General features: G+C 39.4%; 3 protein-coding genes across 3 annotated transcripts; all 3 read right to left on the bottom strand.

Moving 5' to 3' along the window:
- Positions 1-1,222: 1,222 nt before the first annotated feature.
- On the bottom strand, positions 1,223-2,797 carry LOC306733513 (enhancer of rudimentary homolog). Its single transcript, XM_079214765.1, has 4 exons — positions 2,689-2,797; positions 2,155-2,242; positions 1,507-1,627; positions 1,223-1,417 (listed from the first exon to the last, which is right to left on the bottom strand). The coding sequence occupies exons 1-4, from the start codon at positions 2,689-2,691 to the stop codon at positions 1,315-1,317; spliced, it is 315 nt and encodes a 104-aa protein (XP_079070891.1). The 5' UTR covers positions 2,692-2,797; the 3' UTR covers positions 1,223-1,314.
- A 559-nt stretch (positions 2,798-3,356) lies between these two features.
- On the bottom strand, positions 3,357-7,911 carry paplnb (papilin b, proteoglycan-like sulfated glycoprotein; the record flags this gene model as incomplete). Its single annotated transcript, XM_079215757.1, has 8 exons — positions 3,357-3,923; positions 4,408-4,486; positions 4,588-4,676; positions 5,591-5,767; positions 6,072-6,383; positions 6,553-6,683; positions 6,944-7,043; positions 7,855-7,911. 8 exons carry the CDS (start codon positions 7,909-7,911, stop codon positions 3,636-3,638), a joined length of 1,233 nt encoding a protein of 410 aa, XP_079071883.1. The 3' UTR covers positions 3,357-3,635.
- Positions 7,912-8,804: 893 nt separating this feature from the next.
- LOC306733525 (uncharacterized protein) lies at positions 8,805-12,054 on the bottom strand. The gene is made up of 2 exons (XM_079214777.1): positions 11,966-12,054; positions 8,805-10,114 (listed from the first exon to the last, which is right to left on the bottom strand). Exon 2 carries the CDS (start codon positions 10,050-10,052, stop codon positions 9,687-9,689), a length of 366 nt encoding a protein of 121 aa, XP_079070903.1. The 5' UTR covers positions 10,053-10,114; positions 11,966-12,054; the 3' UTR covers positions 8,805-9,686.
- Positions 12,055-15,620: the final 3,566 nt, after the last annotated feature.

The following is a 15,620-nucleotide window of genomic DNA, read 5'->3' as shown; positions in this document are numbered from 1 at the left end:
GGACCGACGATACAGTGCTTACCCTCGACCAATGTTTCTAATTCCGACTGGGTAATACGCCAGCTAGCTAGTGCTAGCTGCTATTTCTACCCCAAGTGTTCCGCCATGTTCTGGCTCGGGGCCGCGGAGAGACCACTCTCTCCTTTCTGATATTCATGCATCCCAAAAAGTATGCAAACCAACAAACACTAGTCGTATAATTATTTCAGGGTTACGCTTTACATTATAATGCTATATGCCATTCATTGCCGACGTCTTGCTCAGATAATTGCTAACTGCCCCCCCCGTGAGTATTCAGCCATCTTGGGTCCCTTCAGAGTCTGTACGGGGTTTCCAGCACAGCAACAACAGGGCAGTCCGCCACATTTAAAGAGACAGTAACATAACTGTCCAGAAAATCATTTTTCTAATCGTTATCAGTCGAAAGCTACTTTTTACCCTTCATATAACTTGCATCCAGCCACTCATCATATTTGCATCATATTCAACCAGTAGTGGAGCATTTTGACACATACATGAATCCACATGTACATCCACCAGAATGTTCTATACTAAAGACCCTGAATAAAGAAGGTATATATTCCTCACTGTGCGAACGGTTTTATTAAAACTTCAGAGGGCAGACTGGTCAGAAAACAATAGTTTATTTTGTTAAAATCAAAGAAAACAGAGAGTGGATAGGCGAACTCAGATACTACGTAAAACAAAATGTAAAAAAAAAAAAAATGTACATCACGATGGAAGGATAGTGACAATATAATAATAATAACATAAAATATGGAAAATAAATCTTCTGGGATCTGTTACATTGAGTTCCTCAGTTCTAGAGACATGTATGTCATTCAAAAATTAAGCATCTGCATTCAAAATCCACTGCATGTTCAAATCCGACAGGCTAGTAAAGGGACATAAAAAAAAGTCATAACTTTTAGGAAAACTGAAAGCACACTACTAAATATTTAACAAAAAAAGTTTTTACCCAACCCGTGGAGCATTTCGCCAACCACGAATCTCTCTCAGTCAATAAGTTAGTCCTTGCAGCCCCACTCTGATCTCAGTGTAACAAATTACAAACATATGGATGCTGCAGAACAGGACTCTATTTCTATAGAAAGCCCCAAATTTCTTTCCCCCAGTTTAACACCCTTCAATTACCCATGTACAGTAAAATATATGTCCCCCCCCCCCCCCCCCCCCCCCATGTCAAACTGACAATGCTGTCCTTATCCAAAGATCTTCAAGACACCGTGGAAATACAGTGTAGTATAAACTCCTTCCAAGTGTGTGTAGCCGGACAACTCCATACTCATGTCTTTACTTTGCTGCCTGCTGAGCCTGACGCCGCAGAAGGACATATATCTTCTCTTTGATCCAGTCTTTGTTGTATGGTTGGTATGTTTGAGTGTCAGTTCTGTACCTGTATACAAATTCAAAATTATATTTTTACCGGAAGTGATCAATGCAAGGTTAGCTTTCATTCAAATTGATAAGCCAAATCATACTTACACAAGACAGCTCAGATCTGCCAAGTCGTCAATAAAGTCAAACAACTGACTAATGTCATAAGTGATGGAGGGACTGTTTGGATTCATCCTCTTAAGATGCTCTTCGTACATTTTGCAAACACCTAGAAGAAAGGTGCAAGACATGCTGAATTGAAGCTAAACCATTGTACATGGAATATATTTGGAAAAAAAGCTAAAATGGTACATGCAATAATAAACTGGATTTAAAATACATTGCAGCCTTCATAACAATGTAAAATGGTTCATTCAAGAAACTTAAAAATAAAACACAAAAAGGGGAGAAATAGAATTTCAAAACAAAAAAGAAATATTATCGGTTCAACATGCAGTATGTTACAACATGTACAGTACACTTACCAGTCAATAACCAAGACATTACAAAATAAATGTAAAAAAATATTAACTAAATATTTGAATACAGATGGGCATTAAATGGCATTCACATTCCCTCAAACATATCGTAAACTGTAGATTACTGTGCTTAAAGCCAAATACTATAATTGAATTGATATCAATGAGGCATATTATTGAAATGTAATGTTCCTTATGGTGCTAACAGAATACGAGTTTAGACTACACAATAAACCAAAGGAAAGTGAAAACTATTGTTAAGCAGCTGAACACGTACCTTCCATACATTCATTCACCGACTCATAGTCAGCGTAAGTGCGGCCCTCGGGTCTCTTGGTTGGTTGGACAAGCAAAATTGTGTGCGACTGTAAAGATGATTAATAGCATTAAATACACACAATAATGCCAGCTCACTATATTTCTCCACACCTCCTAAATTATTAATGTGCAGTTTTATATTTCGCTCCGACGCGTCACGAGTAACCTTTTCTCAAGAGGGTTTCAAACGTCGGTAGTTTAGAAACAGATCCGACTGTAACTTTGACGCAATAGCTGCACGTTAAATCTCTGACAAAATAAGTTACTTCGTCCACATTCAGGATAACACATGGGAATGAGTAAAGTGTGCGTTAACGTTAAATTACGTTTAAAGTTTAAAGCAACAGAAGAAATTTGACAAAATAGACGCGTAAACGTTCAGCGTGATGCTCGTAGCGTTAGCTTAGCTGTGATGGATTAACAGGAGCTAACAGTTAATATACAGAATACCACGTATTGTCACCTCTTAAAGCGTAAAATGAAATGCCTTTACCATGTTTGTGCTGACTGCAGACCCTGTCTACTTGTTGTAGATGCAAAACTGAAACTAAATCAGTGTTTAATGCTTCTCGATTCTCCGTGCAACGTAGCTAAACTGTTAGCTGTTTAGGGGAAAATATTCAGAGGAAATGAATTAAGATGCTTCCGGTTGTGAAGTGAGGTGCGTTCAAAAGAAAGTTTGACTTTCAACATAAAAGTCTGACATTAAAAAATACAGAATCAATGTGAATTCTCATGATGATAAATTAGGTCTTTGGTGGGAAAAGCATGTATATCCTTTAAAGTTTCGATTCCATAAAGAGGAATACTCAAGTAAAAATAAAGTATTTCATTAACATCTTACTCTGGTCTTCTTAATTAGTGGCAAAAAAGTATTCAATATATTATATTGCTTATTGTAATACTGGATTATTATTATTGATGCACCAATGTGTAGTATTTCAGTGTTGTAGCTGGCCAATACTGTTGTCTAGTAGTGTTAAGTAAAAAATAAAATACAATACTAACTGTATTTGACCACTGTGCTTGAGTAAATGTACCATGTTATATAATCACACCATTGTATTTTGTTTAGTAAAAAAAAAAGATGATCAAATTAAAGTAACGTGCAAAACAAGAGCAGATGGAGACAAAGAGGAAACACATTAAGGGAATAGCTGAACATTTATTGATTAGGTTTATGATTGAACTTATAATCACATTGACAATATTTAATTGTAGTCCTCATCTAAAAGTAAAAATATACTAGACATCACAAACAAAATACAGAGATCACAACAATAACAAAATCCAAACCATGAGTTTTGTTCATGATACTGTGAGCCAATCTAGATGCTTTTTAACGTAGAGTCTAATCTTTAAATGAAAGGTAGGATGTGGTCAGTTTTAAAATACATGTTTGTGAATGTCATAAATATTATTGTATTATTGGTGAGCATGTCACATCCTTGCCCTCAAAGCACCGCTTTGTGCCCATCTCCTTGAGGTCCCTCTGTGAGATGCTGGTTGGGGCTCCCTCATCACCACACCCCCACACTCTCTCTGGCATGCTTCCAGGGACACAAAGTTATTAGCGTTGCCCTGGCAGCTTCCATACCAGAACTCATTACATCTGCCTGTGACAAAGTCAAAGTAGAAGCGGACCTTCCAAATATCGCAGGGGCCCTCAACGCGAGACATGGAGCACACATTGCCAGAGGGTGTAGGGGCAGAAGGTGGTGTGTGTTGCTTAGGAAAAAGAATAGAAAGAGAGAGATAAATTGTACCGTGTACATTTATTATATGTTCACTTCTTGTTTTAAAATGAGGTACAGTGATATGATCCATTAATAGATTAAAATCATAATTTTCTAAACTTGTGCAACAGACGCCAATATATCCAGATGTTTTATATCTGCCAAACTCCTAAAACACTGGATCCCACACTTTCCAAAAATGCAACTCAATAGCATCTTTAATTATTAGACCCTCCCTGGCCAGTGAACGCCGGCATGTTTTAAACTCAAAACCCTCCATTTGAAGCTCAGTTTTTTTTTTTTCATAAATGTGTAATAACCAAATGTATATATTACCATATATGTGTAATATATGTGTAATTTAATTTAATTATACAACTATTTGTACGGGATGAGTATAAGATAAACTCATTTTAATTAATACAATCAGTGGAGTGTCCCTAATAGATCTACATTATCATGGATGTGATTCCTACCACAGCTGTCAGGTACTCGGGACATCCAGCCCTTCCAAATCCTTGAGCTGGAGTCACCCCATCCAAACAACAGCCGTACCTGGGAAGATAATTTTTTTTATATGTTGGACACATTTTCTATCGAGCCAAACATCGTGTCATCTGCTGGTTTAAAGAGTCGGTAGAAGGAAGCAGTGATACCTGGTGCGAACACAGTCGCCTTGGGAGCAGCCCTCATTCCTTGGCCCCGTGGCAGAGGTGTGCCGATCAGGACAGCAGCCGTATAACGACTGTGCACAGTAAGGACCAATCACAGGAGGGTATGTGATGTGTGTCTGTGGTCTGGAAGCTAAAGCAAGCAAACACAGATGCAGACATGGTCAAACAAGCATACTGTATATGCCATAGACCTGTGAACAAACTATACACCTTTTTTAAGGTTTAGGATTAGATTTGTCAGTAGTTCATTTAAGATGGATATTTTTAAGAATATAAATATGACTTTCAGTGGTAAGTTAGTAAAATAACAATAAAAATAATAATGAGAAAGTATTGCAACCATGGTCTTCCAGAGAGCAGAAGGGCATATTTTCTTTACTGCCAGAGGATGCATTCACTTGAAAATAATCTAAGCAATATCTGCACTCAAATAACTGATTGTGTATATATTCTTTGTGCATCTTCTTTACTACTGATTTAGCTATATATAACATAATTGCATTTATTTCAATCAAGCACAGAAAAGAGAATAGCATTCCATCAAAACATCCTCCATGCTCTACATACCTGAAGGGTCTTCTGGAACATGGGGTACAAATCCTCTCATGGAGGTCTCATGTGCCCTGGGGTCCTGTGCACTTGGGACCACTAAATGTAAAGTACATTGGTTAAATACAAACAAGCACAGACAGTCAAACCGAAAAGAGTTGATTGGCTCAGATTTGGCTCACTTTGTGCTGTGGGACAGGGCTGTGAGTTGCAAGTTTCGACAGAGAGAGGTTTGGTAGCTGTTCCACACCGGGCCTCTGGGTAGGGGTTCAAATCTCTATCAAAACAGCCCACTCTCCTCTCCCTCACACCACCACTGCAACTTCTGGTGCACTGCAGAGACAAGCCATTAGAGGGTAAATAATGTGCAGGGAAAGGAACGCTTTCTTCCCAGTCCACCTTCTCCAACGCTTTTATTTAGCTAAATTTCACCTACCAGTGCGTAGTCAGTCACATGCCAGGTGATGTGTGTGGAACAGGCAGGTCTGCGGCAGGCCTGGACGGAAGGGGGTCTTGCCAGTCCACTACAGGCATGGTCAGCCAGACGTTCACCTCTCGACCCCACACAGGTGACCTCCCTTGTCTGCTGGCCTTCCCCACAAGTCACCGAGCACTAACCGTCACATGCGACAACATATACAATATTTTTCAGTACCACAAAACAATTTACATTTATGTGTCATTACTAAATCAATTTTCATACCCCAGCATACTGAGATAAAATAGACCATAGTCAAGACAGTTGGTAGTAGCCTCCATGTCATACCAATTACAACAAAACTTTCTAGATTGTACAACAATGCCCATAAATGGTGTTTCTCATGGCAAAGATAATGATGTGTCTTTCCACTCGTGGACCAGACAGAAATACTGCAAAAGTGAACATTGATTCATACTTAAAGGATAAATATACATACCACACTGAAGCTGGAGACGCTGTACTCGGCAGCACATGGATGCATGTTGCAGGCCTGCTGGCTGTGTGGCCTCTGCAGGCGCTGGGTGATGCAGTGAGACTCTTCCACCACACGGGGGTTCGCCGCGTCCTGAACCCAACACTCCACGCTGCGATACTGCATGCCTCCGTTACAGGAGGCAGAGCACTGGTCATAGACACCAATTTTGTAAATGTATGTTTGTGTTTCCCTTTGAGCAGCAGCGACGGGAGCAGCAGAGTGGACGGTGTTACTGTCGTCATCCAAGCCAATAAACTCTCCATGGACCAGTATCTGGAGAGAAAGAGAGAGAGAGAAATTGTATTCAATTACACTACTGCAACTATGAATATAGATAAAAGCTACTAATTTAAAAACAAATAGACAATGCTATTTTACAGATAGTAAAAATAAGAGTTCTGAAAGTTTGTCATGATATTATGGATCCCAGTATTGTTCCCACCCTGCAGATGCCGTCCACACAGATATCAGTGCGGCCCAAGTAGCATGGAGTCCCATCCACCACTGCAGGTTTGTGTCTGTAGAAGAAGTTCTGTCCTCTTGGGACACAGCTCAACTCACATGGATTGGATGCTAGAGAACAAATAGTATATAGATCAAGAGATCAAAATGAACCAGGGTTTCTATATACTGTCGTGCAATACAGAGAGTGTATACAGAATACAGAAAGAAGACAATCACAGTAACTTACAGTAATGCCCCTCACTATTTATGTATATTATGTCAATGTAATTCTTAAAATTAACAACTTGGTAAACACCCACACCTCTGGTTATCATAGGAGGTTACATATAACACCAATAAATATTTAGGTATAGGTGGATGTTCAATACCTCCATAATAAGGCACCCATGAGTGGCTTTTGCCCTGAAAGTTCGTTCCGTCCAACTGGGAGCACTGCTCCTCCCTGAAGTTGGATCCTAATGGACATTCCTGCCATGAAACAAAATGATGGACTGTTTGCGTATTTTAGGAAACATTGTTGTAGGTTGTGTATGGGTGGAATTTATTAAGAGTGGGGGAAAAAATAGGATCATTACTTGTGTATTACAGGTTCGGAAGGACTTAGAGGAGCCAATGCAATTATGTCCTCCATCTGTTCTGTAAAAGAGAGGAAAGAATGTTATTTACTTGCATCTGTCTTTCTCGTTGAATGCATTTGGCTTTATTTATGCAGATCACGTGGACAACTTCATAAATGATGACCGTATTATGACGTTTGATGAAGAATAAATATGAAATAAAAGACAATGCAAGATAATGAAGAGCGACATCACACATTAAAACATATAAGTATTGTGCTACTTTTATTACAAATCAAAATAGGGCCCCTCGTCGCAAAATATTCACCCTATGCCTCTGTGTCTCACCTCGAAGTGATACATTTCCTGGTTCTCAATGTCACTCCCGTGCCACAGGTGCGGCTACAGGGCCCATAGGCTCCAAACTCTCCCCAATAGTCATTGGTTGGCCGTATCAGCTGAAAAAAAAAAATAATAAACTCAGCCTCTGGAACACATAGTGCTCTCTCAAACACCATACCATAGCCCACCACGAACCACTAACACACACTAACCGCACACTGGAGACACGGAAATAGAAGCTGGAACATTTAGCCACAAACCTTCCCCTCGACATGCATGATTTTGGACATACTGTTCTAAGTGCTCTTTGCCATTTCCATCTGTACTAAGATATGGGCATTCAAATGGTTTACATTAATATTGTTCAAGCTGGTACTCACAGTGAAAGCAGGTCCAGCCAGTAGCTGTAGGAGACCCAGGACTCGCAAGATGTTCATTTTCACCAGAAGCTACTGCACGACTACTGAGAAGGACAGCAACAGAAGATGCACATCAGATGCACACACCAATTTCTTGATATGATTAGTGTTTTTTTTTGTTGTTGTTGTTGCATGCATTTAATGTGCAAAGTGTTTTAGCCGAATAGATTAAACAGCAATTAATATCACGTGATCCTATTTGGTCTTACCTTCTTGAAGTGGATTCCCAGTCGTCCAGAGAGATGTGCACCTCACTTGTGAGGGTAGGCACTGACGCCCAGCTGTTTTATCTCCTCACCCTCTCTACTCACCAACCCCACAGCCCATAAGGTGTCAGGTTTCAACCACTTAGAGAATCTTCCGCCCACTCCTCAAAAAGGGATTTATTTATTAACGTTGAAAATAAACTGTGATGATTGGAATATATATTAACTCTTTTTACCATGTGTTTTAGTGAAATAAATAACGTTTGAAACTATTGAAAGCTACTTTGAAGAGGAAGAAGTTCATATTCATGATCAAATATGTTAACATATTGACAGTAAAACATCTTAGGGGGAAGATTTTGGATCCTATCTTGATGCTCACATGTGGTAAAACATTTAATTGAATGCATAGAACATAATATGTTTTTACAAATCCTACGAGGCCCACTACAAGATTAAAATCTTTTTTGCTATTAGTCAAAAATGAGATTAAGAAAGTATTCGGGATAGATATACGACTAAATCCACATAATTTTGGAATAGACTCTAATAATGAACACATTCTTAGAAATGCTATGATAAAAATGGTGAGACAAAGAGCCACCTATAATTTTAGCAGAGTATGAAAAATATCATATGTGTTCAGAGGTACTCGTTGTTTGTCCCAATACAAAAGAAGAACAGAAAGAGAACCTTATAGTACACATTTAATGGTTGCTATACATTACATAAGAAACCCACCAAAGTGAGATTAAGGGTGAAAGAGATTTTGAAGTTACCAGTGTTGACAGATTTATTTTAAAAGTTGTTGGCCACGGCTTTTCCCTTTCACACATCCCATAACCACTAAATATAGACTAGTGAGCCACAGCAGAGGAGCCTGTTGGAAGTAAACATTGCTCTAAGGCTCTATTTAGATATGCCTTTGTGAGCCTGGATGGGATGAGAATATGGAAGATGTACCATAAACCGATAAAAAGAAACATTCCTGGACCGCAATTGCTGGAGGAGCCATCCAGGCTGACGCGAGTGAGAACATATATACTTTAGTCTTAACTGTCAAGACCCATGTTGGTGAAAATGATAGCTGTGATAGCATCTGAAAAAAAAATGAAAGACTGCAGAAGTCATAAGAAATGATTTGTTGACACGCAGCACAGGTGTGTCATAACTTGTGTCAAAGACATGCAGCATTGAAATAGAGTGTAAAAGCAACGCACACAATTATACCCCTGTTAATCTTATAATAGTAAAGTTACATTAAAACTACAACAGAGAGATTTTTATTCAACTTTATGGGTATTATTGAGGCTGTATGCATTTAAATATATTTACTCCACCAATAGCAATGTTCCATAACCATGCATTTTACAAACTACTTTCCAGTGAATGTGGTTGTCAAATAGACCTAAAAATGATCATTTGCACAAGTGTAATGGTGTATAATGTAATTTAAGAATCTCATAAAAGCATTGCTGCAAATACCCAGCATCTCACCCCACCGCCACACCCATCCAAACCACATTTTGACTCACATCCAAATTCAAAACCACACACAAACAAAGTCTGTCAGTCTCTCTCTGTCCCTCAGAGCTGCCGGTTCAGTTTCTGTGCTTGCTTCTCTTTGGCTTCGAAGGCACTCTTGGTGCTGAACAGGTCTTCCAATGAATCCGTGATCTCCTGCATGTCTCTAGACAACTCAGAGTAGCTCTCCTTTAGCTCTTCTTGCTGCTGCCTCAGGTCCACTGCCGCACGCATCAGCTCAGTGGCCTGGTGGCTACAGTGGCCCCGCAGCTGCTCCACGTCCAACAACAGCACCTCCATGCTCTTCATCAGCTGCTCCAGCCGACTTGCGGTTACCTCAAACCCGGATGTGTCCGGAGTCCAGACCTGCGGGTTGTCTGGAGCCTGGGCCTCGGACTCTGTGTCTGCCTTTGACTCTGTGTCTGCCATCCTCCTTTTGTAGCAGCTCTCAGACACTTGATACTCAAGTCAGACTTCAGAGAAACAGATATCTGGAAGAAAAGAGGATCATTCAGCTGGTAGGCAATGACTGTAAAAAGGTCAAAGGGGAGAAAGAATTAAAATATTGAGCGAAAAGGCAGAGCAATGTCAAAGATGCAGCCGCTCCAACACCTCTTGTCTCTCTCAGCTGGTAATGACTTTAAGCTCCTTGCAGGGGGTGAAACATGCACTTCTAACTAATCTCCTCCGGTTGTGCACCTGCTCGTACTGTGTGTGTGTGTGTGTGTGTGTGTGTGTGTGTGTGTGTGTGTGTGTGTGTGTGTGTGTGTTGGGGGGGGTATGTGTACGTGTGTCCAGGTGCCCTTTCACTGACATATGCCGTCCTGTAATCCATTTAGTGAGGTTATCCCGAGCAGCACACTCCCCAGTCCAGACCTTGTCTGGCTGCAGTGAGCGGCAGGCGGGACATCAGATTACGTGGTTCTTCCTCCTCCCAGCCTATTCACTGCCTCGGCTGTCTGAGTCGACAGATTAACCCTCGTCCTCGTAAACTCATCTGTGGGTGGCCTTGAAACTCATACGGACATTATAATCTCTTTTCTATTCTCTCTGTCTTTCTGTCTCCCTTCCCCTCGGGCGTTGCTCTAATAATGAACTTGTGTGTTTAGGCCAAACTCTAGTGAATGTGTTGATTAATTACAGTAACATCAGTTGGTTTAAGACTATGTTATTTTAAGGATACAAAGCTGAAGCACAGCAGCAGTGAAACAGGTCTCTTTAAATTGACTATTCCACAGTGCTGCGATGTACACATATAACTCTACGCCTCAAAGATTTCACAGTCATGCTCGACACACATGTTCTTTCTGCTATCTTCTATCAATAGCTGACAAATGTTATTTGAAGAGAAATCAAATGGTCCACTAAATCAAATAAAGTGCAGACGGAGGTTCTGTACAAATATTTACTCTAGATTTACAAGTTTAAGAAGGAATATTGTGAAATGGTGCCCTCTCATGGAATATTTGGTAAAGGGCACTCCATTTAGAAAAATAGAAAAAAGAGAGTTACATAATTCATATAATTAATAATTAGTTTATAATGAAATGTGACTGAAGCAGTTTAGCCAATGTAGATATTTAGAAAGATATTTAGAATAATAACAATTAACAGTTTTAACTTTTTGTAAGATATAAGTCATCACATTCAATAGAAATAAACAGTATAAATTAGGATATTATCTAACATGTCTAACATTATATTCCAACATTTTTCCATCAGGCACCTGGTAGAATTAAACGGTGAAATGAGAAAGTGATGAAGAAAATCCATGTTTTTAAAAACAAGTCAAAGAGCCGGCAAAGGCACCAGCCCTTTAAATGGCTGAAGAGATAAGACATTGAAATGGTGAACTTGAACTTCTTATCAAAACAAACCAACTTCCTGCCGGGGGCCAGTGTTAGGGGAAGACTTCTCTAATACTGTGATGTAAACATTGGCTGTCTCTCATGAGTTATTAATATGAATAATAATCGCATCCAGAGGAACATTGCATATAGCTGCAACTATATTATTGTAAAAGGCACAAATCATTAAAAGACAGGACCCCTTGGATCAATGCAAAGACAACATGGTAAGAGGAGGAGTTTATATTTGTTCATATGTACCACAAGGTCAAACAATAGCTGGTAAGGAATGTCTGACCTTTTGGATATCAAAACTTTAAAGAGTGATCAGTTATCAGTATACGGATAGTAGACACACAATCATCACAACAGAGCAAGTTAAATATAACAACTGCAAATACTTGGATTTGGTCAAATTGTAGACATACTATTGGACAGAAATAAAACATTTTCAGATATAATCCATAAACATAAAATGAGAAATTCCACTCTTACTTGTTCCTGTGGTTATTTATTGTACCAGGATGTTTCAACAGGCTGCATGCAGATCAGATGGATCCTGCCCTCCTCACAGCAACTACAGTATGTTCACTCTCTGACGATGTCGTGACGTGATGTTGCTATTTTAGACAGACGGCTGCTTATCAGCAGTTCACTTAGAACATAGTCGTGTGAGTGGTGTGATGGGAAGCATCTGTATAATACCTGCATCCCAAAGCATCTTCATACTTTCTATGATGAACTATTAATCCAATAATGCTTATTGCTATTTCATATATATATATATATATATATATATATATATATATATATATATATATATATATATATTACTAGGAGTTTGCAGAGTTATTATTATTATTATATTTAAAGACTAAATGCATTAATGCAAAGTATTGCTATTCAATTATATGCCTGTCGGAACTTAAATACAGCCGACTATCAAGCTCACCTGGTAGAAGGTTGTAATAATTCAATCTATTAGGTGTGTTTGTGTACCCTGCAGTAATAAAGCCTTCAGGCAACACTTGCATAATTAACTGCTCTTGAGACCCTTGAGATAAAGAGAGAGATTAACATTACATTAATGCAATTTGATGTTGATATTCATCGTCATATTATTGTATACTTTGTTTTGTGTGCTTTGGCAACATTGTTTTTTCAGCTTTTATTGCAACAAAGCCATATTGAATTTGATTAACAGAGAGAGAGAGAGAGAGAGAGAGAGAGAGAGAGAGAGAGAGAGAGAGAGAGAGAGAGAAAAACGTTTAGCCTCAAACCAGCAGGTTTATTTTTTTAAAGCTATAAAATGTGATCCTCTTTCAACTCCAATTGGGCTTACAAAGAAAAACTGACCCAAATTTAGGTGGACCTGGCTGCATTTTCAGGTCCTGCACAAAGGTCAAAAGGTCACCAGGTTCCCTTATACAAGTGTGTATGGCCTTTTCTTTTCTCAGGTTTTGCACGCATTTTGGGCCGGGCCTGGAACAAACCCATCATCATAATCATTAGCCCTGTGTGGCATCTAGAAAACAGTTTGTGCTTTTGAAGAGCTACTGGTCTACAGGTCTCAGAGTTTTCAGAGTCCTGGTTTTCTTAGTTTGATGATGAGGGTATTTTTCTTGAAATGGTCATGGGAAATTGGGGCAAATGTTAAATGTGTGTCATTGAATTGGCAATAGGTTGTTTTTCTACTGTGTTATATAAACATCTATTGAAGCAAAATGGACTGTTAACGAATTATATGAAATACAATTATGGATAACTGGAAGTTAAAATTCACATCAACATAATCCACAAGTCAGTATTATGTCGACTGCCATTCAGTTGAGATGAACACCGTCTGTTTACAGTTTAATACGGTGGACAAGTTGCCACATTAATGAGTCTTAGATTGTTTTAATTTTTTTTATGTTTTCAGTTTGCAATGCCCTCATGTGACGCTGATAAATTCAAGAGTGGACTCTGTTTTATGATCCGAGTTTGAACTAGTTGTGAGGAAGAAATGAAGCAAAGCTTTTGTATTTCTTCATGATCTCCACATGAGGGCAGTGTTGTGATTCTGAGGTGTCTGATTCTGATTTGAGCTCTTGGAGATTTAAGCTTCAATGTTCTCCTGTGTATCCTGTGTATGGTCGGCCTGTTTTATTTGCGAGTTCACGTGGAGGTGTTTGCCGAAGCCTCGAGTTTCATGCGTGTGCTTGTGAATTCTACAAGAAGTGAGACTTTCGTTTTAGTGATCCCTAACACGTGTGAGCATTTAAGTGCCAACATGTGTATTCATATGTGTGTGTGTGTGTGTGTGTGTGTGTGTGTGTGTGTGTGTGTGTGTGTGTGTGTGTGTGTGTGTGTGTGTGTGTGTGTGTGTGTTTCTGTGTATGTGAGTGCTGTGTGGGGGTTCAGGGGTATGGATTATTTCGCCCTGGGTCGTATTCAGAGGAGCCAGCCAAGCGTGAGGCGGAGAGGAGAAAGGGGGCATTGTTGTGGTCCAGATGAGTGTCATAGGTGCCTCAGAAAATAGATTCAGTCATGGAGGTTTAACAGAAACACACTTGCAACAACCGCCGACCCCTCAGACTATGACCATGTCCAAACCCCTTTTACAATAGCGAAGGGATTAAATGTATCAATTCTCATGGTCTGGCATTTGAATGTGGTTCATGTTGACTGTAACGGATGGTTGTTACAGCGCATTGATTACCAAGAAAGTGTTGGACAAGACAAGAAAACTTGACTGTATTTAGTCTCATGTGAAATACAACTTTATTAATAAAAGAGGAATCCCTGGAGGTTGTTCTTGTTTACTAGCATCTGGTGGTTGATGTTTTCAAATCAAGGTAGCAAAGCTAGAACCAGGTCAGTCCTCAGATCAGGTTTCTGAAACCTTTCTATCACTTTCAATCAAATCTCTGTGAACAAAGCCTCAAAATAATCCTATGAATTATATGAAAATGATCTTTTTACTTATCTCTGTCTTTCTTTGTCTCACACCATCTCCACCCACACATCTGGTTTGTCTCTGCAGAATGCTTCCAGACAGCCACCACTGGTCGTAGCTGAAGAAATCGCCTCTATGATTTACTCACAAGTTAATGAGAGCATAAAACGACTGAAGGCATTGGAGAGTTATGGGCCAGCGACTCACACTCTGCCTCGGCCCTCTGGACCCTTGGGGGATCAGGGGCTCGTCTACGATGCCTTTACCCTCAGAACTGTTACACTATTTATGAACTCTTTTGGGTGCACATGGGCCTCTTATTTATGGTTCTCCATCTGGTGCTGTGGGGGCATTGTTGTTGATACTTAGGACCCGGAGATTCTCTCTGCTGGGAGGTTCATCAGTGGAAACAGCATCTGGTTAAACAAGGCAGGTTGAGTGGTTTGACTGGATGTTGGGTAATAAAGTGTGCATTTATTGATGTAAAGTGCTTGGAGAAAAAGCTTGAAAAGATATACGGAAGAACCCATACACAAGAAGGCTATCAGGTGGGATACTCTCATTTTACATATAGTATCTTCATATGTCCATCTCAGACGCACATAATCTTACAAGACAAGGTGAAAGAAGTCAAATTATTTCATTCATTAAAAAAAGGCAATTCAACATGCGTTATACATTAAAGACATTAAAGCGCCCATAATATATACAAAATGTTTTATATCAAAATTGGATAAAATGACTAAGTGTAATGTGAAAAGGGTCGGTCATTGTGATTAGCCCAGTGGTTCTGCAACCCACAGGTAATTATCACCCAAATCGGCTGTTCCCTTCAGCCTGTTGGAGCATTTTAGCATCTTTCACTGTCAAGTTGTTTGAAACACAATTCCAAATTCATGAAAAGTTGGCCAACTTGTTCACTGTGTTAACTTTAGAAGGTGACAATATGCCAGTTTTGTATTTATACTGGGCTGAGCTGCCAAAAAATTACTAATAACCACAGCCACACAACAGCCTCTGTACCTTGAAGACGTGGAAAGGGGACAAACTATTGGATGTCATAAATATAGAGAAGTTTAAAAGATAGAAACTATTTAAAAATAATAATCCCAAACTGTTTAATGTTTGGGATCAAGTAGATCCTGGTATTTCCTGTAGAATGATGAATATGCTATGTGAAGCAATTTGATGATGAAAGTGATGGAACAAAAC

The sequence above is a fragment of the Taurulus bubalis genome (assembly GCF_910589615.1).
Source record: "Taurulus bubalis genome assembly, chromosome: 3".
In the NCBI taxonomy this organism is placed as follows: Eukaryota; Metazoa; Chordata; class Actinopteri; order Perciformes; family Cottidae; genus Taurulus; species Taurulus bubalis.
Note: the sequence above shows the minus strand (reverse complement) of the source record. Positions and strands in the feature narration are given on the sequence as shown.